Below are 23,638 nucleotides of genomic sequence, written 5' to 3' on the forward strand. Positions count from 1 at the left end.
CTTGATCTAGCCCCCCGAACCCACCTCACCCCTGCCCACTTCGACAGGCTGGAATGGCTTAGGGTCGACGACAGAGTACAGCAACTTGCAATGGGTCTGGTCCACAAGATTCGATACACCACCAAGATACCCATGTACCTGTCTAGATACTTCCTTAATGTTAACTAAGTCCACACCCACAACACCAGAGGGAGTGCAACGAACCATGTACAACCCAGATTCGGCACAAACAAGGGACTAAATTCTTTTCGCTCCTATGCCACCAAAATGTGGAACGCCCTACCAACTGTCATTAAGACATGCAAATCCCTTGACTCCTTCAAAACCGCTCTCAAAGGGCACCTACGGATGGCTGCAATTCGAAACTGGCCCCCGTAAAATCTGAATCCCCCCCCCGCCCCCCCCTTTTTTCCCCTCACTGTATATATTTCTTTTCCCTTTTTACCTCCTTTTTGATGAATTCCTGTTCTGTCTATAGAAGTGTCTATTTGTATGTCTCTAAATGTTTTGATGATTTGAACATGGTGGACCCTGTTGGAAACAAGTGTAATGCTTAATTGGGTCGTCCACTCACAGTTAACAGCCTTTGTATTGAGTTTGTGCTTGAAATGTACTGTAATTCTGCAAACTGTTAATAAATTCTTCAATCAATCAATCAATCAGGACATTGGGTGAAGTTGGAACTTCATTGGTGATATGAAACAAATGAGCAGAGTGTGGAACGCAAGCTGAGAAGCTCTGTGCGACCAGTGTTTAGATTAGATGAATTCCTAAGTTTTTTGTTTTGTTTTCATCAAGATATGCTTGTTTTTATGACATGAACGGACATGCACTTTTGGGACAGTTTACACCCCCCCCCCCCCCCCCCCAAAAAAATACTTTGAATTCAATTCATGGGCATCCAGAGGCCCTGGCCTGGTTGTCACAGGTTTGATTCCAGGCCAGGCCAGCAATGTGTTGATGTTTGTCCCTGAGCAAGACTCTTAACCCCTAATAAACCCCAAGATCTGGCTCCCAGAGCAAATGGCTGCTCACTTCTGTTATAGGATGGGTAAATGCAGAGGTAAATTTTCACGTTTCCGCACGCGCAAGCACACACACACCCACACACCACACACCCCACACCCCCCACACACACACACACACACACACACACACACACACACACAATTATTAAGGTGTGAAAAAGGTTTGTTTTGTTTTATTTTAGTTCTTTTTTTTTCTGGAAATCTTGAAAATAAAATAATCGTGGGAAGTTGTGGACAAAAAAGTGTACAACAAATACCCGTGGCCCATACAAAATGGTCCACGAGCCAAAAATGGATCACGACACCAAGTTTGGTCAACACAATGTTACATGTTACTGCTGTGGTCTGCCATGGTGTCAGTGGATCTGTAGATACATCATAAAGTCACATGACACTGATGTGGTCGGCCATGGTGTCAGTGGATCTGTAGATGCATCATAAAGTCACATGACACTGATGTGGTCGGCAAACGTGTCAGTGGATCTCCAGTCATCCAGTATAAAGTCACAGACTGCACGCAGAGCGCTCAGAGCAGAGCTCCAGGTGTGCTGGTCCCGGTCCCCGGGGTTTCTCCGCAGGTCCAGGGTCACTCTCTGCGCTACTGGGGGATTCTGCTGTAGACGCTGTGCAAACTCCAACAGGTCAGCAGCCTTGATGAAGTTAGAGCTGTTCTCCATGGGCAAAACAAAGAACAAGAAAATATAAGAATACAAAATAAGTACACAAAACAACAGAATGAAACATATGTATGCCATGCTATCAGGCAGGCAAAAACAACAAAATATCTAAATCAATATTAGTCTGATTTTACTTTGCTACGATGGTGGCATACAAAAATAGATTCACACTCACATTGCAACTGAGACCGTCTATAATAGACATTCTCACTACAAGTTGCACATTAAATAATTAAATTGTGAACACTTGCCTGATGTCCAGCGTTGTGATAGTGCTTTGTGAAGTTCCAGCATACAGTTCTGCCAATGTGGAGACATTCTTCGCTGTAGACACAAGCATTGCTTTTTATTGATTTCTGTTGAATGGCTTTGTTTATAGTTTTGTTCTTAAATCAAAATGGAAATGTATTACCGAGCACTTTCCTGAGTTATAATCACTGTACAGACGTAATCAAGATACACAGTAGTTGCCCCCAGTTCAAATATGATTATTTTGGGGGCCTGAAAAGGTAGAGAACCACTGGCCTAACAGAAGACTGTGGCTTACCGAGGCGGTTTTGTGCCAGGCTGAGTGAACGCAGTGATGAGGCTTTCTTCACACAGTCCACCAGCTGTCTCAAAGCACGCTCCTTGTCACTGCACCGCTCCAGCAGACGACAGTCCCTCAGCGACAACTCTGAAAAGAGGCACACACAACACACGTGTCAATTACTTTCACTGTTTCTCAACTTCTATTGGGCCAGCCAAATCCCGAATAGCTATCTATATCCAGGTCCCTTACACCAAAAGGTAGTTTAAGTTAATTGATGTATCTGTCTGTTATGTCTTAAAGCTTGCCATAAGCAATAATATGTCAAGATTTTAATTACCGTTTTTTCTTTAGTGGTGCAACCACTCCAAGGAACAGCAATGTCCGTGTTCACCTATGTGTTCACCTAACTAACTATGTGACTATGTCACTATGAGCACCATTGAGTACCAAAAGTGGCGCTGTTGTGCCAGAAACAGAGAGAGAGAGAGATAGTGCTGCACTGCTGCCTGCTAATGAGAGACAGAGAGACAGCCAGCAATGAGTAAAATGCTCAAGGTCATTCAAATGTCAACATATTATTGCTTATAGCTAGTTTAATGAAAACAAATACGTATATTAAAAAATAGTTTAACTTTAATGTTAAAATTAATGTTGGTGTAATATTCTGTTTCTTACATAATTTACAAAACATCTCACGGATACCATTTAACCCATTTTGGGCGGGAACCCCTTTTGGTGTTTTAAACATTATGTTATAATTTAGCTATTGAAAAATAGCAGATCTACAAGCTCAAGCTTGCTACGAGCTTGTAGGTCTGCTATTTTTGAAAAATCGTGAAAATATTTATTTCAGAAAACTGGGGGATTTAGAAGTTTTTGTTTAATTTTGAGGTCAGGCCTAAATGGGTTAAGATATTTTACATTAAACTGGACTGTTAGAATGATTATTAGCCCACTTTCAAATTAAAATAAAAAATAAAATAAATAATAAAGAAAAGAAAAGAAATAAATAGCCAGGGATGCCATTGCATTGTTATTTACTGTTAAACAGCTATACATATATATTGGAACACTGGCCACTTTCTTTGTCAGACAGCAATCAACTGAAATGGTGTTTTCTAGCTGGCCAACTAATTTGCTAAATGAAAACGGTGGTTCAACCAATCACAGATGCAACTAGTAGCAACCGACGATACATATCAGTATGTTTGTGTTTGTCAGGAAGTAATTCAAATTTGACTTTTGGCATAAAAATACACAAACATGGATTTAAAAAAGGTATGCCCTATTATGTCCAGGGATACACTCTAAAAGTGAGAAACACACTGTCCGACTCCAGCACTGTCTTACCTTGTAACATAGTACATGTAGTCAGTACATGCAGTAGACCAGGTAGACAATCAGCCATGTTCACATCCTCCAAGTGGAGCTTCTTCAAGTGTCCGCTTGACTCTGAACAAATAATGATCACACTGTATTACTGACAGCACAGGCCTCGTCCCTTGAGTTTACGACATAAAGAAACGGAATACAGTCAAGAAAGCATGGAAAGCCAATAAGACAGTGACTTCTCCGATTTGGAAAGTTAAAAGTTTGGTGATGAGTTTCGGTGTGTGTGTGTAGAGGAGAAAAAACAGCGGACCAAGTTCAGATCCAAACAGTATTGGAGGTTTAAGTGGTTGAATGTCTAAAATATTAATACAAAAGACGATGTGTAAACAAGCAAACAAAAGAAAACATGAAATTAGCATTGTTGATAGTGCTGTCAAACAAGTCTATGAAGTTATCTATGGAATCTATTGAAAAGGTTTAATCTGCAACACAATGTAATAACAAGGAGTCCCTGCTTCATCTCTCTCTCAGGCAAGGGGTATTTGAAAAAGAAAATAAAAAAGACCCCTGGTCTAGCCTGATGTCTAGTGTATATACTGTTGGTGTTGATGGCCAGGTTACAGTACCTGCGATGCCGCGTAAGAGCAGTGTGTTTGAAGAGCCACTGGGCATCCTGAGTCCTGAGAGATGCAGTGATGCGAGCTGCGGACATCTCTTCAACAGACATGTCACGTGACCTACGTTGATCTCCACCTGAGCTACTTTCACTGACAGGTGAGACAGAGAGAGTTCTGTAGCGCGCGCGCACACACACACATGCACACGCACACACACACACACACACAGTGTTTATCCTCGACTGCAACAATATCAAATTTGGGGGTCTTTGGTTGTTTTTACACACCTGCGTCAGACTGGTGGTAAATCCAACTGGTGGTTGGATGTAGCGTGGGATTCCCCGGCATGGGGTGAAACTCCACCCATAGGGCGGTGAGGGCGGGGCACGCGTCCAGCAGGGTGATCATGTAGGAGGGGTGTGGCAGAACTCCCAGCATGCTCAGCTCAGTGAGACGGCTGCCGCTCGTCGCACACAGCTGTTCGAGACTCCTCAGCAAGGTGGCCAGCACAGCGCCTCTGCACACCGCTTAACACACACGCACATTTGTATAGTTAACCACCAAGTAACTAAACCAATAACCAAATACATATTAATTAGAGGGGCCTTGCCATGAAAATGTTTGAGACCACTGGTTTCAGTTAATATTAGAAATAGGGATGTCCCGAATCACGATCAAGTTTTTTTGCTCCCTTATATTTATAGAACACTTATGCCATATCACAATAGTACAATATCCAAAATCATAGACAATATCCAGTCTAATATCATGATATGGATATAATATTGATACTAGGGAATCTAGGGATGTCCCGATCATGTTTTTTTTGCTCCCGATCCGATTCCGATCATTTGAAAATAACGTGATCGGCCTAATTAGAATCAAATAAGCAACTACACTTCTATCCCAAGAAAAACTATCCCAAAGTCATTTACAATAGGCAGACATGGCAATACTGCAGTGGACCTTATTTTACAATAAATGACTAAAACTAGCAATTGGTTTTAAACCAGTCTAAAACTAGTAAAAATAAATAAAAATCTACTTACAGCGAGTGTGCAGGGACAGAGACTGAAGGCTCAGCCATGTTGGCAGCAGTGGAGACAGAATGCTGATGACATCCTGGGCACACTCCCTGAGCTGCAGTGAATGGATGTGTCCCCGGGGACACACCGGCGGCATCGGAGTCGTTGCCCAAACCTCCTCCTCGGGTTCCAATCTGGGACGTTTACGTGGCACGACGTGGGCTGCCTCCTCGTCAGGCTCCTGGGGGCGCGGGCCACACTCACCTGAAAGGGTACAACATTTAATAATCAAGCCAGTCAATTTAATAAATTATGAAAATCTAGTCCTATATTGTGCTAATCATAGAAATGGTTTAGTTTAGTTAATTTCAGTCAATTTTGTGGTAAGATAGTTTTGGACAAAAAAAAGGTATAGGCTAAAGCCATAGCGTATTAAGTTTATTATTATTATTATTACTTATTACCCTTTTACAAAACAGTGAAAAAATGTAATGGAAAAAAAAGTAAAAGATACTTTTGTACATGTGTTTGCTCTACTGTACGAGTATATCATGCTGTAATAAATATGTGAATCATACAGAAGGCAGTGGTTTGTGTTGTGTATGTTTTGTATGGTCACCATATTATTTGCAGTATAAACACTGATGTAACAATGCTGTGCCGTGACTAGTATCATAGCAGATAGCCTGGCTTGGCCATACAAATATCACAATCCATCGAGGGCTATTTAGCACCGGCAGATTCGCGTCTGGCCACTGCAAGGCTACATAGCAGACCCATGAATAGTGTTTGTGCCAAGAGTGGTGTGGATCAGAGCAACGGACGGTGCGCCTGTGGCCCCCGGTGTGACTATTCTCATGGCAGTCTCTCTGAACAGTGTCTGTGCGTCACGTTTGGTAAGTATTGGAGCAACGACGCGCCTTGCAAGTCCGGATGTTACACGTGTGGTGTCCACCGTCCACCAGGCAATTTTAATACAGGATAGATGCATATTAAGAAGCAGCAGATCTACAAGATCACCTGCAGCAGGTGCGTTGATGCCTGTCCGCCAATTACACATCACGTGGCAGCTGGACGCTCTGTCTTGAAGCATCCAGGACACAACCTCCGCATCCTGTTTGTTACATGAATGAATACATGGATTATTGATTATTTTACAATGATTATACAATGTTTAGTTTACATTGATTATTCTATTGATTATTTCACAATGATTATACAATGATTACATTGATTATGAAAACACGTACGTACGGCACGTAAAATGTCATAATCGTGACAGCCAAAACAATTATAATGAGATTAAGCAAAAACAGTTGCTATTATCAGACCCTATGCACAGAAATGGGGCCGCTTCCTTACTTAGGAAGGGTATGGCCTGGTCAGCCTGCAATGACATGCATAAGATCTGGTCATCCCAGCTTAGTAAGATGTTAAAAGTAAAAATATTTAGGACGACCGTCTTCAACAAAAAAACATACCAAACCATACCAGGCCTCAGGCCTGAGGCCTGGTATGGTCTACCATTCTTATTGTATGTATGTATGTATGTATGTATGTATGTATGTATGTATGTATGTATGTATGTATGTGTATTCAAGTTCAAGTTTATTGGTCATTTAAAATAAACACACCTTATACATTGTATTCGGTTTTTTGTTGACCAAAAGGGAGTGTTGGCAGAAGCCTCAGCTTTGAATATTCAAAAAAGCTATAAAGTATGAAAATACAACAGGAAAACAACAAACAACAAACAAAAGCAAAACAAGACAAAACATAACAAAACAAAAAACAAGACAAACAAAACAAAACATACAGACAAACAAAACGGAAAAGGACAAAAAAACAAAACCAAAATAAAATAAAAATAACGATGAATCCAAAAAGAAAAGTACAATAGTCGAAAAAGGATAGCTGTGCAAGCAGCCGATGAACCGTACAGAAGTAGAGTCGCACTTGTTCCTCGGTTTTTAGTCTGGCATATTAGCTAACTTCACCCAACTCGCATCCAGGTTATATAGCAGTGATTTCACAATTTGCAAGTCATCGGCCCACACGAAAGTTCTGTGGCCGTTTCCAAGTTTTTCCCACAAAACACATAAGTCATCTCCCACAGCACCTTTCAGAACATTTGAGTACAGCCAGATAAAGTCGACTTGACTTGGCTACAAGCCGGGGTGATTTCACATTGCACATGAACAGAAATATGAGCGCATATAAGCCACCAGACCAGCTCTGGTCTGAGGGAGCAATCAGAATGTCTGTGGTGTACTGTAACACTGCACTGGTTCAGAGGGAGGCAACGTGTCACACAAAGAGCACAGTGCAGGGTCAACATGAATACACTCGGTCAGAGGGTAAATTAAAGCATACATAGGTCAAAGGGTTAATAGAATATACACCCCTGTATATAGAATGATACGCCCCTATATGTATGATTCTCCAACAAAAACTGTCGTACCCTGATGTCATCGCTAGGGACACATGCATCAGTAAGCAGGAACTGGGGATGGTAATGAAGGACCGGGAAGTCTGGTGTGGCATTGTGAAATCCATGATCTCGACCGCGGTCGAAAAATGATAATGATGATCCTTACTTACTTCACAGGTTTTAACAATGTTGCTAAATATGGTTACAATTTAGGCATTTATAATGTCTATGTCTACATAAAATGCTATCTATTCTAAATTGCACAAGTTGAGCCATTGAATATGCATGTAAGGTCGTTGAGGCTAGGACAAGTGCTACGGCAAGTGCTATGGGCTAAGATGGAGTCTGAAGAGGTGGGCGTGGGAGGGTTTGTAGATTCCGATCAGACTTGCAAGATATGGGCCATACCTTTGGTTGTTTTGAAGGCCAGCATCAGAGTCGTGTACTCTGTGCGGGCAGCAACCTGGGGCCAATGGAGGGAGCAGAGAAGGGGGGAGACGTGAGGATTTTCACAGGTTGAAGACCAAGCGAGCTGCAGCATTCTGGATCAATTGGAGAGGCTTAAGTGGGCATGCCGGTAGGCCAGTAAGGAGAGTTACAATAGTCAAGTTTTGATATGACTGATGTCTGGATAAGAAGCTGGGCTGACTAGTTGTGTTCTATTCTGGACCGACAGACAGTCAGGGTGCTGGTATTGTGCATGTTGGCTCACTGGAAACACTCTGCTAGACCACTGTGTCTCAAAGTGTGGTCCAGCCATATATAAACAACTGAGCCGCCATTAGAGTCATTTGTAACACCAAAGAAGCGGCCCAAGTTCTTTCCAATATGGCTGCTGACGTGCATAGGGCCTGTGACAGCATAGACAAACCTAGATGCGACCTGTATGCACGGGAAGGAAGAAGTGCGAAAGGCATGCTGGCACTACTGGCCAATCACAGCAGGACTCATCAATTCAATTCAAAGCCAAGGAGCTTTATTGGCATGAGAAATGGCCAATCCGAGCAGGGACGAATAGTTTTCATAATCCTCATGGGGGCCCGTGCCGCCCCGCCCCCCGCAGGCATTTCAATGCCTGATCTGCATGTTAAAGAGGACACGCAACGCAGTCCACCCCCCACCACCCCCCGCCCCGGACAGTGAGGAAAACAGACGTGTTAAGGTGTCAGACTTGGATGGTTAGAGCGGCGTGATTACATACAAAGTCAATGCAAGACGAGAATTGCGCGAACGGGCACGACCTGATGTGGCACAAACGGGACGAACCGAGGCGAATATATATTCAGGTCCAATTCCTCATGGGGGCCGAGATCCCTGGTCCAATTCCTCATGGGGGCCCTGGCCCCCCGGCCCCCACAGACTCTACGTCACTGAATCCGAGATATTCCTCGGATTGGCCTACCGAACGTCCCCTTCTGTTACGCATGCGGAAGCTTGGCAAGCTTCTGCGTGCTTCACAGAAGGAAGCTTGCCTTCCCTCGAGATACAGATGCCCCAGAGCCGAAGGAGGCGTCTACCTTTCTGTGTCTATGTGTAACAGTCCTACTAACCTGATTATGTATGACGAGTTGTGTGGCTTGGCCGTGGTCCAGCAGTCGATGCAAGACGTATAGAATGCAGTCACACTGCCCCCTGGTGGCCACTAAATGCTGCTTGACCTCCACACACTGCACGGTCCTCTCCAAGCTGTCCAGCAGGACATTCTGCTCAGCACCCAGGCTCAGCAGGTACCTGGAGCAGTGGGAGGAAGACTTCAGCCAGCAGTGGTGGAAAAAGTACTCACATTGTTTACTTAAAAGTATCAAAAGTAGAAAGTACTCATTATGCAGAATGTCCCATTTCACAACTTTTAAAATGTAAACATTGTATAAAAATCTTTTGAAAATAGCAGATCTACAAGCCCACAATGTGTCACACCGCAACACATTGTGAGCTTGTAGATCGGTTATTTTCAATTGGCTGAAATGTATATAGCGTTGAAGTAGGTAATGCATGTTTTGTAATAATAAAACCTAAATCTACAAAGTAACTTTTTATATCATTTTCATATCATTGTAGTGTAGTAAAAGTTTAATATTTGCAAACCTGGAGGGCTTAACATGGAATCGTGTGAGGTATTTGGCTATCACCAGGAGAAGGGAATTGACGTTGACTTTTGGGAGGTGTTTGGTGACGCCTTGGTTCCTGTAACCGTAGAAAACCAAGCAAAACAGTTTGTCCATGGCTTCCTTTTTACATTCCTCCTCTGTGTGGAAGTCCATGGCCTGGAACACACCATTCACACGATAAAATATTTTATAGCAGTGGTTCCCAAACTTTTTTATGTGCACTTTTTTTGACAAAATATAGGTCAAAACATGAATAATGGGTGGTCTAGGAAGAATGCCAAAGATGTACCATTGTTTTCTTACAGCGATGTCCCACCCATTAGGACTACTATAGGACTACTATTTGTGATATATTGTGTTGGCTAAACAGCATAATACTTACATGACGACGTCCCCAGATATCTTGCAGTATTGCAATCCATGCCGAATAGGTTGATATACCTAAAGTCAAGGAGACACATATGACACACAGCTCGGCCAATCCATGAAGCCAGTGGTTTGGGTAGGCTCAATCCAAACCGGATCGTGTCAAACCAGACACATGATCTCACATGATCTAAATGCCTCAATTGAAGGCAGCCTTCTGAGCCTTCTGATTGGTCCAGTCACTATACAGCAAGGTCAGTCAGTGGATGGAGACGATATTTGTCGAACCAAGCAACAGCAACCAGGTGAGACTTGTATGTCAATTGTATGAGTTATATTGTATTAACATACTCTACCAAACAGATTTTGACTTGGACAACATTGCATTTTATTCACTAAAAATTAAAGTTACAGAAAACAGCTTTAAATACAACCAGCCGCCTTACTGGCGACCTCGCCTTAAAGGGCATGCACGCATCCGCCTGGGTGACAGCGAGTGCTGGCGCTTTGGCATGGGGGGTCAAATCAACATATGGAATGAATTCTGTACTGGCCATATGGAGCGTGTCTTGAGTTTACAGGGTTTGATGATGTCAGATCAACATTTCATGAGGCGTGATGTCACAAGGCGTGACCATATATGGACTGAAGGCATGATGTCACGAAGCGTGACCATATATGGAGGTGTGATGTCACAAGGCGTGACCATATAGAGCACCGAAGTCTCACGTCAATATCGGTAGAGGGCGCAATTCCACGGGTTCATGTACTTTTTATTTGCATTGTAATCCCCATAGGGGGATTTTAGACCGCCTCATATAAGAACTGTGTTTGAAAAATAAACAAATCATCCAGGCCGCTTCACTCATATGGATATGAAGAATCAACTGACTGAGAGAAAATGCTATTGTTACTGCTACTGAATTAGTTATATTTTCACTAGAAACAGACTGTATCATATATGAGTGACTGACTGTCGCAAACGATACAGAGACACCTCAATAACGCAGAGACAGCTTGTTTCTTTTTGGACCACAACGCTTATATGAAACGATTTTAAGATGAGCCCATGTTATTCTCCATAGAGAAATTACTTTCGTGAACCAGGGGAATCGAGGGGACGAGCGAGTGACGTCAGGACTTCAGCGCTCTATATGGACTGAAGGCATGGTGTCACGAGGCGTGATGTCACGAGGTGTGAGCATATATGAAGGCATGATGTCACAAGGCGTGATCATATATGGAGGCATGATATCACAAAGCGTGACTGTAAGAGCCATTTGAGCCACCATATTGTTTTCCATGGTTCATTCAAGTTGCCAATCTAGGTTGCCATGGTTACAGGGAGGGAGGGTATTTAACCCTGGCCCTAATTAGTATCAGGTGTTGCCAGTGGCAGAGGTAAACCAGTTTTTGACTGTGTTCATGAGGGCTGGTGATCTGTATCCTGTGCGTTTGATGATTTATGTTATGTTTGTTTTATATGACAAAGTAGAGGACTTTGAGCACTATAATAAATATAATTTAACTTCTACTCAACGGACACTTTTGGACATCAGTTATTTTGATCACACGTCTGAACTTCCTCGGCAGCCAGTATCACCCAAGTATAGGGACTTGGGCGTTACATTAGGTCAAAAACTGCCTCAGTTCAAAAAGATTTGTTTATAGGGAACAAGTCGGACTACAAGCAAGGTTCGTTTTGGACACGCACGGACAAGGCGTGTGTGACACTGTGTGTTGGCGTGGAGCGGACTGATCGTCCACTGCTCTACAAACAAGTTCTGCTGACTGCTGCTGTTACCTGAAGCAAGCGATTGATTGCCGCCCGGAGCTACAGGGGTGCCACCGGGGACGTCATCACTTCAGCAGGCCAGCCGAGATCGGGTCGGTACTGGACACTGGACCGAGCCGCAAAGACACAGAACATCTTTGCGCTGACCACCGTCAGCGCCGTGGTTAGTGTTTATCCAGCGGCGCACTGGGCGCAGGCAGCGCTCAACAGTAACAACAATGGATCATGTGCACGCACTATTAACTCTTTAACTGTGTGACCATCTGAACACTGAACATTGATGTTTATTTCATTCATGGGCGACGGGGAGGCGCTATCTTGCGCTGGTAAACAGCCAAAGAATGACAATGTGCTTCAACTTGAGTCTGGTGTCAGTGGGGCTGTCACCAGAAAACTCATGGTCACAAGGACGCCAGAAGAAGCGTTGTCTGACAAGTTGGAAAGTTTGCAGTCATTTAATGATGAACAATATATAAAAGAGGCAAAAGATGCATTTTGTGAATTCATGAGTGTGATTGATGCCAACAATGATACAATATGGAACAAAGCTAAAGATCTAAGTTATGATCATTTTAGTGATGAAATGGACAAGTGGTTGTATGGTCCAAATTATTGCCCTGATGATGATGATGATGTGATCGACATTGAGGGTTCTGTTGCCAAAAATCACTGTGACAAAGAGGACGATGTCATATTTGATGTTGAAGCTTGTGTTGCGCAATTCTGTGACAAAGACTATGGGTGTGAGTGCGAGGCTCCAAGGCCACCGGAGTTGCAGGCAGAGCAAGATTCCACCATGACTAGCAGCTTTACTGAAGAATCAGCTGTCACAAAGAGACTGAGTAGAGTGGTGACCGAGCCACTTGTTACAGAAAAGAGTCCATCCTTCTCGTTCTCTCCAGCTCCGGCCATGAAGGCTGCCAAGAGAGAGGCAGCAGCTCCACGACCCAAGAAGACCGGCCCCAGCATCACTGAGCTGGTCGTCGAGGCCGTGTCCGCCTCAGGCTCCAAGGAATGGAGCAACATGTCCCTGGCTGCCGTCAAGAAGGTGGCAGCTAAAAGCTCGAAAAGGAGAAAGAGAGAAAAATGGCAGAGCCAAAGAAAGAGAAAGAAAAGATGGCAAAGCTCAAACGGGAGGAAAAGAAGATGGGAGAGCTCAAGAAAGAAACGTATAAAAGACTTGAGTTTAAGCAGGTGACAGGTCTGACTGTCATTCATCCCCTCTCTGAAATCTGCTTTTTTGTAAAAAATTAAAACTGAAATGAATATGAGTTGCCTTAAATGATTTGTATTTTGATTTTGTATTTATGGCTCTTTTGTATTTTTTGTTTTTTAAAATTGCTCTTTCTTGTATGCCAGTAGCAATTAGGGGTGGGTGTGTAAGAGCCATTTGAGCCACCATATTGTTTTCCATGGTTCATTCAAGTTGCCAATCTAGGTTGCCATGGTTACAGGGAGGGAGGGTATTTAACCCTGGCCCTAATTAGTATCAGGTGTTGCCAGTGGCAGAGGTAAACCAGTTTTTGACTGTGTTCATGAGGGCTGGTGATCTGTATCCTGTGCGTTTGATGATTTATGTTATGTTTGTTTTATATGACAAAGTAGAGGACTTTGAGCACTATAATAAATATAATTTAACTTCTACTCAACGGACACTTTTGGACATCAGTTATTTTGATCACACGTCTGAACTTCCTCGGCAGCCAGTATCACCCAAGTATAGGGACTTGGGCGTTACAGTGACCATATATAGAGGTGTGATGTAATGAGGCGTGGCAATATATGGAGGCGTGACTAACGGAAGAGAGAGTGACTAAAGGGAGATGTAGGTTTTCAATGCTACAAGCTTACCTCTATCATTTAGAGCTGGCTGGAGTCTTTCCAGGTCAATGATGTTCAGATGAGGCAACAGGTCCTTAATGAGGGACGTTGGAAGCTCTGAAAGTCAAAGACTTGTATTAGTGCAAATACTAGTTCCAGAATCGATAAAATACATCTACGAGAGTCTAAATCTTCTTAGGCTACAAAAATATATAAATTATTGTGAGCTGTTTTCTATTTTTGTGCAACACCGTTGTACAACAAAGTATAAACTGGGGCAGGCTTAACACTCACATGACTCTTTATGACTCTTCAAAATCTAAAAAAATAATTCATGTCATGAATTGAAGTTGATTATCTTTGCCCATGACGCTTTCAGAAGGTTCCCCCTTCCACCATGCCCATCATCATTCCATCATCTCAGATTTTGTTTTACATCTGAAACATTTTCTAAATATGAATTTAAGCACATACTACTACTGCTACTTCTGTCACATTCACATCAGTGTTAAATGGTAATGTGGACCACTGGACCATTAGAGCAAATGTATTTGTTTCATGCTGATTCATCATTATATTGTGTCTTGATTATTTGATTAATCTAAAAAGTAATCAATCATTTGGGGGTGTTTTTCGTCACTGTGTTGAACATAAGTGATGCAGGCACACACACTGTATACCTTGCACCTACCTACAACAGAGTATTCTACCTACCTAGTACCTATCCGTCATCAAGCAGAGCTTTCAGATCCATTTCCAACAATCAATCAATATACAATAAATAGCAATAGCTAGGGGTTCAATAATTAATCTAACAAATGTTATTGATTATTAAATCCCTACTTTGGGCATGTAATAATCGTGAACAAATTAACGGAGCTGAACGTGAATCCCCCCCACCGCCCACCCCTTTTTTTCCCTCACTGTATATGTTTCTTTTCCCTTTTACCTCCTTTATGATGAATTCCTGTTCTGTCCTTTGTCTATATAGAAGTGTCTATTTATACGTCTCTAAATGTTTTTGATGATTTGAACATGGTGGACCCTATTGGAAACAAGTGTAATGCTTAATTGGGTCGTCCACTCACAGTTAACAGCCTTTGTATTGAGTTTGTGCTTGAAATGTACTGTAATTCTGCAAACTGTTAATACATTTTTCAATCAATCAATCAAAAAGAAAAAAAATCACACCCGTGTGAACTGAGTGGTGCAATTCCCCCCCCTCTCTCTCATTAGCAGGCAACAGTGCAGCACTATCTCTCTCTCTCCGTTTCTGGCACAACAGCGCCACTTTTGGTACTGGTGCTCATTAACGTCACACACAAACGTAGTCACACACAAACATAGTTGAACACGGACATTGCTGTTCCTTGGTTGCACCACTCAAAAATCAATAGTAGCCTACAACAGTTAGCCCGAATTCCACTCTCCGAGTGAGGTTGGAGATAAACATAAATAATTATAGTTCCGTTTGGATTTGGAACCTCACTCGGAGCTACAATAATCAATAGCACTCACCCAGCAGAGCTTTCATATCCACATGGCTGTCATGCTGGCTGGCAGCATTCATACACAACAGTTTGAGACTGAGCACACATGGCGTGTTGTTGACTGCTGCCTGTCTGCTCTGGATGTCAGCAGCATAAACCTCATGCATCCTCATCATCTCTCACACCGCAGGGTCATTACAACTGCAATGTTACAGTTCTGCTGACAGAACTATACAACACCAACTTGTTTGTTGTTTGTTTACTTTACACTTCTGAATGAAACTGCTAACAGAGTAGGCTACATTAAACAACACCAACAACACTGTCTGGCAACGGAGCCAAAACATGGATCAATGTACTTCCGGTAGTGCACTTCAGAGTAAGAGTCTATTTCACGAATCAATTAATGAAAATATGGCTGTCCCAACTCTTACTTTTGTGTGCCGCGGTCTCCCGCGTGCGAGTTCTGTCTGTAGGTAAGCTTGTATGTCTGATTCCTTTTCCTATGAAAACATACTCTATGATGAAAACCTGCAGTACGCGTACGGTAACCTCGCCTCACCAGGCTTTCCTCCACCTCGGAGGAAAAGCAGTACGGTAGTCTGCCAAAATGTTATTTGTACCCATATAAACTTAACATTTTAAATTGATTTATTATAGACTCTCATTCCCAGAAAATCACATGCTTTAAACTGTGTTTTCTTGTCTTTGGTAATGCGTTGTTGCCAATGTTCATATCAATTGCACTGAGTTAAGCAATTGGGATAGTAAATGTGAATTATTAAAATCAGGTGAGAAAACAGAAAACTAAGGTCCCACTTGATTTAACAATTACCGGTAGTTATCCCTGGTCAATATTGTAAACCAACCACTAGAGGTCAGAATTGATCAAGTTTTATCTCAAGTTGAAGTCATTTAACATTCAATTAATGCTATGGAATTCTGCATGTGTTCTCTGTCCTCAATCATTCTTTGTGAACTTGCCAAGATACAATAGTGCAATAATGTAGTGGAATAAAATGTAGGCATTTGGAGAAGGATTCAAAACAGTTTCTCTCTCTCTCCCTCAATTAAATTCAAATGAGCTTTATTGGCATGAGAAAACATACCTTTACATTGCCAAAGTGGAACAAAATAATCAAGATAAAACAATATATGTACAAATAAATATTGAATATAAATAGGAATAAAATAAAGGACAAACAGAGCTGTGTTACATTAACACTTTGAGTAATACTATAAAAAGATTGTGCATTTTCTGTCAGTCCATATCTCTCTCTCTCTCCTAGTTTAAATTAGTTTAGCCTATCTGCACTTCAGGACAGTTTTGAAAGAAGCCAGTTATTTAATGGACAATGTCAGGGCATTATTTTATTTTATTTTTTTACTATAGGGAATTAGGGATAAAGATCTGAGGAGCGTCTTAAATTCCAAATTGAAGTACAATTGTATGAATCCTCTTTCCCCGAATCATCATTCTTATTGTATTGTTATTTTTGTTTGTCTATTTTCCCCATGCATTGTCTGTTTGTATGTGCTGGTTGATTACCTGATTTCTCTGTACTATTTCCCCTGGTTTGTGGTGTGCTAAATATGGGGACTACCAGAATGTACCTGTGCTTCCTCTGGTGTTGTGACTGTGGGTGTCTTTTACCCTGAGCCATCCCACACTAGCAAAGTGTGTTGGAATTAGGTGGGTTATAGACTTATGTCAGAGTATCATATATCATATGTCATATCAGTTTGTTTAGGGAGGTCTGAAGCTTAGTTTTTAATGCCATTGACATTGGAGAACCAAGAGGTGCGTGCAAGTATAATCAACTTCTTTCTTTCTTTTAACCTAGATACTAACAGATGATTGTAAGAGAGCCACTAGAACGGATATGAGCAAAATCAGATAGGCAACTTGTGCATCCCAGGAAAGCCCCATGCAAGCTGGCTTTGGACAGAGGACCTTTGGGATGTTAAAGTAAGATAGAAATGGAAACAGTTTGACACACTTGCTGGATCATAAAACACGCAGCGGGATTAGCAGCATGCAGCCTATGGGGAAAGTGAATGACAAAATGTCTTTAGCACTCATATCATGGCTGTTTCTATTGCCTTTTTATATGTTGACTGTATGTTGTTTTTCTGTTTTTGAGCAGCCGAAAGAAATGACCTTCATGTTAATGCAATATGTACATCTGCAGTGGCTGAGGTGGTCCTACTCTGGGGGGGGGGGAGGGTTAGCCCCCTTTGGTGGAGGCTTAGCCCCCCCCCCCCCCCCCCCCCTCCCCACAAACCCAATTGACTGACTTCTACGTAAACCAAAATTAATTAGCCCCCACTCTAAATACCCAGCCTGCCCATACTCCCATTGTCCCCCCCAGTCACAATTTTTTGGATCCGTCGCTGGGTATTGTCCCTTAGTTGAGCGTGGAAATTTGGTGTCTCATGCAGGAAACTGAGCTTCGCGCCTCCCACGGGGCAGCACACCTAAACCTAACCCATGTCTAACCAATGAGTAGTCTAAACTAAGTATGCACCCCCCTAAACCTAACCCGAACGGCCTAACCTCAGTAGAACTGAGTGAACAAGGCATTGAACCACTACGATGAAATGTTCTATGAGCAGGGCCTGGCTGGAAACAAGTTCTTGAGCTTAGCCCAGATACCCTGGGTAAATATAGTAATCATTTCATTTCATTTCATTTCAACTATGCCTTCCCGGGAGCCAATCAGACATGGTGAGGCGGGTCTACCCTAGAACGTTGGTGGGATTCATAATCACGCGTCTCAGTGCAGTTGCTGGCGGCCGTCCACTGGGCCACCAACTCCATGTCCACATCCACTCATGCAATCACAGTAGTCTCGCGTTACCAGACTGTTGCCTTCGGAGATTGTGGAATAGTTGTCTGGCTGCGAGACTAATCACATCACACAGTGACACACACTCATTTCATTCTCAGACCACTCTATTTAATCTGGAAGTTTGCAATGCTCATTCCTGCTTGCTTTGCTGCTGTCATGCTGCTGTGCTCACCACTGCGGTCTTGCTCAAACACAGCTGCTGCTCACCCTACATCACCTCAGCTACCACTGTTGTTTTGGATCTGCTGTTTATGTACGGGGGATTCAGAGTCCCTATGGTTGGGAGATGCACTTTATCAGAGTACATAAAAGCAGATCCAATGCATTGCCAAACCATAATAAATCTATTGCTCATGCAATAAAAATATATTCTATCATTGTCCTGACTGAACTAGGGTTTAAATGTACATTTAAAGGCTCCAAGAACAGTCAGAAATGCAGTTTAAGGGTCTTTATTTTTCCCCAAATATCCTCAAGTCCAGACAGTTTTCAGTGCAAAAGACATTCAAATAGCAAAAGTAAATACTGGCCAAAAATTGAAAAATTACAAAATTAAAACACTTGGCTGAAGGCCCTGTAGCTCTCCCTCACAGATGTTACCTGTGTCATTGCCCACATCTAACCAGCCTGTCCCTGCAGCCTCCTTTAAATAGGAGTGGATCCTACCACTGGACACACTCAATTAGCACATTTCTTCTCAATTACTTCAATAATAAATACTCTCATAAATAAGCCCCTGCTTGAAAGTAACCTAAACATTCTCAATAATGTATTACAATTAAACAAGTATAAATCAGCATAAAACCTCAATGACAAATAATTACTCAAAGTATAAGAAACACCCCTCTCCTGCACAGCACTTGGCCCATTCCTAATCAAGGGAATTTCCACCAGCAGTGCAGGAGAGACAACAAATCAGTGATTATTTACAATTTCAATGCACAAGTTTAAAACATTAGTCCTTTCATATCATAGAAAGCCATTTCATGTGTATTTGTATATAGGGCACGGGTTGCCCTGTGACATACATACGCTTTCCCCCTCAATTTCCCAAGAACTCTGTGCAGTTGCCTGTGGTATCACCAAAACATTACCACAGTGCAGCAGACTTCACATGTGCCTTGAATGAACACTGTAAAGAATTTACTTCAATGACAGGCCAATTTATAGTCCGGCAGCCGACAGGCTTCTTTTGTTTAAAGTGGGAAATTTGGTATATAGTATTTTTTCTTATTGGCCTAAAATATTGTCTATATACATACATTCATGAATCCACTTGCTGACCGGCTGTTAGTATTGGGCAATCTTTTGTATAGGGGTTTCTTGTGACCCTACCATTAACAATCCTATGGCAGGCAACAATTTCAAATTTTCCTTTTGCTTTATGTGACATATCAAACTAGGGGGTTTTCATGATTCTGAATCCATTCCAAGCATCAGTTTTGCACAAAATACACTCCTTGGGCTAAAAGCAGCCATAGCCACTTGCCCAAATGTTCCCAAAATGTGCTGACCTCATCACATTTGTCATGATGTCTATGGCCGTTTTAAGCCACAAGTTCACAAGGTCACAAGAAACCCCTATAAAAAAAATTGCCCAATACTTTCAGTCGGTCAGCAAGTGGATTCATGAATGTATGTATATAGACAATATTTTAGGCCAATAAAAAAAGACTATATACCAAATTTCCCACCCGTCCACCTCGACTGCCGGACTATTAGCCCTTCTGAGACAGATGCTAAACTGACTGATAGCTGGGAGGGAATTCTGACAAAATCATCAAGATGATTGGTGACAAGTTTTTGATTTTTGCCATGGTGTTAGGTATAAGGTATGGGTATAAGGTTTTCAAAAAACATCGCAAACGAGTTGGGCTCACCCCTAGTGGTCTGTTTGCAATGAATCCAATATTAGATAAGTCAGGTTGAAACTACAAATAATTGATATAATAAAAAATTAAATGGATTCTGTTACTATTGGGTATGCTAAATAACATACTAAATATTTAGGAAAATCTAAGTTCTGGAAAGGCATCATTTTCAAGATGGCGTCCACAATGGCTGCCTGGAGCAGTGGAACTTAAAATGCCTTACTGCCAAGTCTCACCCTTTGAGAGTGAAAGTCACGCAATGTAACCTCTTCACACGCCACTCTTGCCATTTCACACGCTTATGTTCCACTCTCACTATACATACTTATGTAATTATGTACTACATACATAATTCTTTTTCCATATTAACTTGTGTTGTTGCGCCTTGCCTTCTGTAGTTCGAGTCAGGGACACGGTGCGGGACGGTGAGCCCGCCCTATTTTACCTGGCGAGATAACCAACCCGGAACCAGCCACAACACGTATACAGACCAATCAGAAGCAACTTAGGGCGGGCTATAGCGTCTCCACGCATCAACAGAGGCTCAGAGCAGATGTGCAAAATACTTTCTCTCATGCAGCACAACTGAGAAATCCACTTCAGCCGGTATTTGAGCGACAACGGGAATTCAATTATTGTATCTGAATAGCCCCAGCCCCCCACCCGTTAACTGTTAGTGAAAAGCAGAAATGCACGTTCATCTGCTCTCTTGTGAGAGTCATATCCATTGATCATTTAGGGTGCTTCTATATCCCCAGTCTCCCAGTCCTAGGATCGACAGCTTCGACAGAAGATCTTAAAATGAATGAATGTTCTATGTTCTACACATCCAAAATGTTGGCTTCCGGGTGTAGGCTACCATGGACTTTTCCCTGTCCGATCAAGTTATTATTAACTTAATTCGACCGATGTCGGGCACTTGGGCAGTTAAAAGGGGGAGGTACCTTTGCTTGCAAAAAATGTGTCGCTACTACGTGTGTCGGTGTGTGTGTGTGTGTGTGTGTGTGTGTGTGTGTGTGTGTGTGCGCGCGCGCGCGAGAGAGAGAGCGAGAGACAGACAGACAGAATGTTCCACTGATGTGAGTGATTAATCATTTGGGATGTAGTCGGTCTTATCAGACTTTTATGTAAATCAATATGGATATTGAGGTGCACCATATGACCAATTTAGGAGAGCATTTAGGATCTTGAAAATGATGCCTTTCCAGAAGTTTGATTTTTCTAAATGTTTATTATGTTATTTAGCGTACCCAATAAACAGAATCCATTGCAAATGTATTCTATCGATTATTTGGGGTTTTAACCTGAATGATCTAATATTGGATTCATTGCAAACAGACCACTAGGGGGTGAGCCCAACTCGTTTACGATGGTTTTTGAAAACCTTATGCCCATAACTTTTCACAAATTCCCTCCCATCTATGAACGGTCTTTTGCCATGGAACATTGCAGTATACTTTATGGCTGTGCCCACAAAAATGATTATTCAGTTCCTATTCTGATTCTCAAATGATAGAAAGTAATAGTGCATGCTGCATGCACTTTCATTGAGGAGCAAGTTTATTACAGCAACAATAATCTGGGCACCAGCTGAACCAATTAACTATTCTTAGCCACAGTCATGAAATCTGGTCAGACACAGAGACGATAGAAAGGACAATGACTGGAGGTGTATGGAATCACATGTGGTACTGTATATTTTACCAGATTATAGAGTGGTGGATCATGGTAAAGTATAGTAGCCTAATGGTATCGCAAATCAACCAGGAAGGAATCATAGAACCTGTCGTCCCACTATTCTGCAGTGCTACCATTAGACGGTTGACATTCCCCACATGCCACTGCCCTGCCAACTTCTTGTAATGTGAACCACCTGCTGTGGCAGACAGTGAATGCAATCCGTCGGCGAGAAAGATATCTGTTACACGGTCAAGATGCTTGCCTGCTGTCAGCAACACATTTGTTTTAATGGAATGATAGCTTGCCTCCCTTGTGAATAACATTTTCTGCTTTTTCAGTGACTTTAATACATTTTCCTAAGTACAGTAGGTTTGTATAAAAGATTTATGAAAGCTGCAGTCCAGACCTCTTCTTTTTTTTCCTATTTTTTCAATACACATTTATTTTTAACTCAATTTGGCCCTCCAATTCGTCCCTTTTTTTAGTCCACTTCCTCACGGGTGCTTCTGTGTTTATTCCTACTAACGACAATGTTTAGGGCAGTGGTGCAGAATCTGTCTTGAGAGACTAGAAATTACCAAACATGCCTGATGCCTACCAGGGGCCTGTTTCACGAAACTTGGATTAGGGATTAAACCGGGATTTAACAGATATCCTGCTTTAATATATCCTGGATCAGCGATTAACCAGTTTCATGAAAGATGGTTAATCTTGCCAGATTAATTTAGCCAGTTAACCTGGATATGTTGAGGCTTGATTCGGTTTCATGAAAGCAATGCCACATTAGTTACCATGGACACTAATGCTGTGGATTTAGCCTGCCCCGGACCAGGCTAACAGCCAGGTTTAACCTAATCCTGTCGTGTTCACAAACCATACCAATGATTTGTTCCACACTTATTCAATGGGTTTATGTTGCGTTATTTTAACGCAACGTATTAAAACATCATATAGGTACACATTGCCATTAAATTACTAATTTAAGCCCTATATACAAAATCAAAGAACCAAAATATATAGGCTGCACAACATCATGACAGCTTGTGATCTTGTAGATCAGCTACTTTTGGTGAATGTTCCCCCAGAATTGGTTTGCTGTGGTGCAAGTACAATCAGCGCTAGGATTTCTTTCAAAATAGAAGCTCGGGGTGCCGGGAGGATATGGCCGCTTTTACTCTGTAAAGCCCCCCCCCCGAAGACCAAGGAGTATGGTGGCCTTGGAGGCCAACTAAATAAAAAAATTATAATAATATTTTTCTCTCGTTTGATATCAATGAAAATGCGCTAGGACGTCACGTGTGTACACGTCCTAGCAACCTGTCGGTTGGATTAGTTATGACGTTCTAAATGGGTTAAGAAGAATCAAATACATCCCATTATTTTTTAAGTGAAAACATTACTAAATGTTACCATTACTCATACAGTATTACCATTGTAACATTTCACGTACCAACGGCCAAGAAGTGCATCGCCCCAAGCCAGTATTGAACCCATGACCCACGGTTGACCAGTCTGGGCAACAAGACAATATTATGCTTACAATAAGAATTCTGTTATATAATTTATTATGACGATTTCATTATGAAGTTTTAAGTTAAGAGTATAAGTGCCAGTGGTTAAATGTAGATTATATTTGTGGGGTAGTTAATCATTCAGTCTATCCACTATTGAGAGTATAGTATATTATTACAGCAGCAGTATTTCTTTTAGAAGCTTAAGTCCTTGTATCAGTAAGTCTGTGGAATAGATTAGTAAAGATATTGAGATATAGAGAAGGGTAACAAGACAACTCACCCCTTTTGCCACTTTTGGTGAGTTGTCCTGACAACTCACCCCTAAACGTGAAGACATCTCACCCCTGCTTTTCCAGGGGTGAGATGTCTTCACTTTCCGGGGTGAGATGTCTTCACTTTTGGCCACTTTCGGGGTGAGATGTCTTCACGTTTAGGGGTGAGTTGTCAGGACAACTCACCAAAAGTCTGACTGAATATGTAGCCTTTGAGCTATACTTTA

General features: G+C 42.1%; 1 protein-coding gene across 6 annotated transcripts; it reads right to left on the reverse strand.

Annotated features, from left to right (window-relative positions):
- Positions 1-1,188: 1,188 nt before the first annotated feature.
- On the reverse strand, positions 1,189-15,794 carry lrrc41 (leucine rich repeat containing 41). 6 transcript variants are annotated; one of them, XR_013791372.1, is made up of 14 exons: positions 15,251-15,581; positions 13,763-13,849; positions 10,133-10,191; positions 9,728-9,906; positions 9,193-9,373; positions 6,232-6,325; positions 5,236-5,475; positions 4,474-4,713; positions 4,196-4,360; positions 3,588-3,689; positions 2,253-2,381; positions 1,957-2,029; positions 1,422-1,694; positions 1,189-1,363 (listed from the first exon to the last, which is right to left on the reverse strand). XR_013791372.1 is itself a non-coding variant. In XM_079518223.1 (13 exons), the coding sequence occupies exons 2-13, from the start codon at positions 13,769-13,771 to the stop codon at positions 1,472-1,474; spliced, it is 1,614 nt and encodes a 537-aa protein (XP_079374349.1). In that variant the 5' UTR covers positions 13,772-13,849; positions 15,657-15,794; the 3' UTR covers positions 1,189-1,471. The 6 variants fall into 6 exon arrangements, 5 of the variants coding, with proteins under 5 accessions (XP_079374349.1, XP_079374347.1, XP_079374345.1 ...); XM_079518223.1 differs by lacking the exon at positions 15,251-15,581 and adding an exon at positions 15,657-15,794 and having other exon boundaries at positions 1,189-1,694; positions 9,728-9,826; XM_079518221.1 differs by lacking the exon at positions 15,251-15,581 and adding an exon at positions 15,657-15,794 and having other exon boundaries at positions 1,189-1,694.
- Between the last annotated feature and the right edge of the window lie 7,844 nt (positions 15,795-23,638).

The sequence above is a fragment of the Electrona antarctica genome (genome assembly GCF_951216825.1).
Source record: "Electrona antarctica genome assembly, chromosome: 13".
Classification (NCBI taxonomy): Eukaryota; Metazoa; Chordata; class Actinopteri; order Myctophiformes; family Myctophidae; genus Electrona; species Electrona antarctica.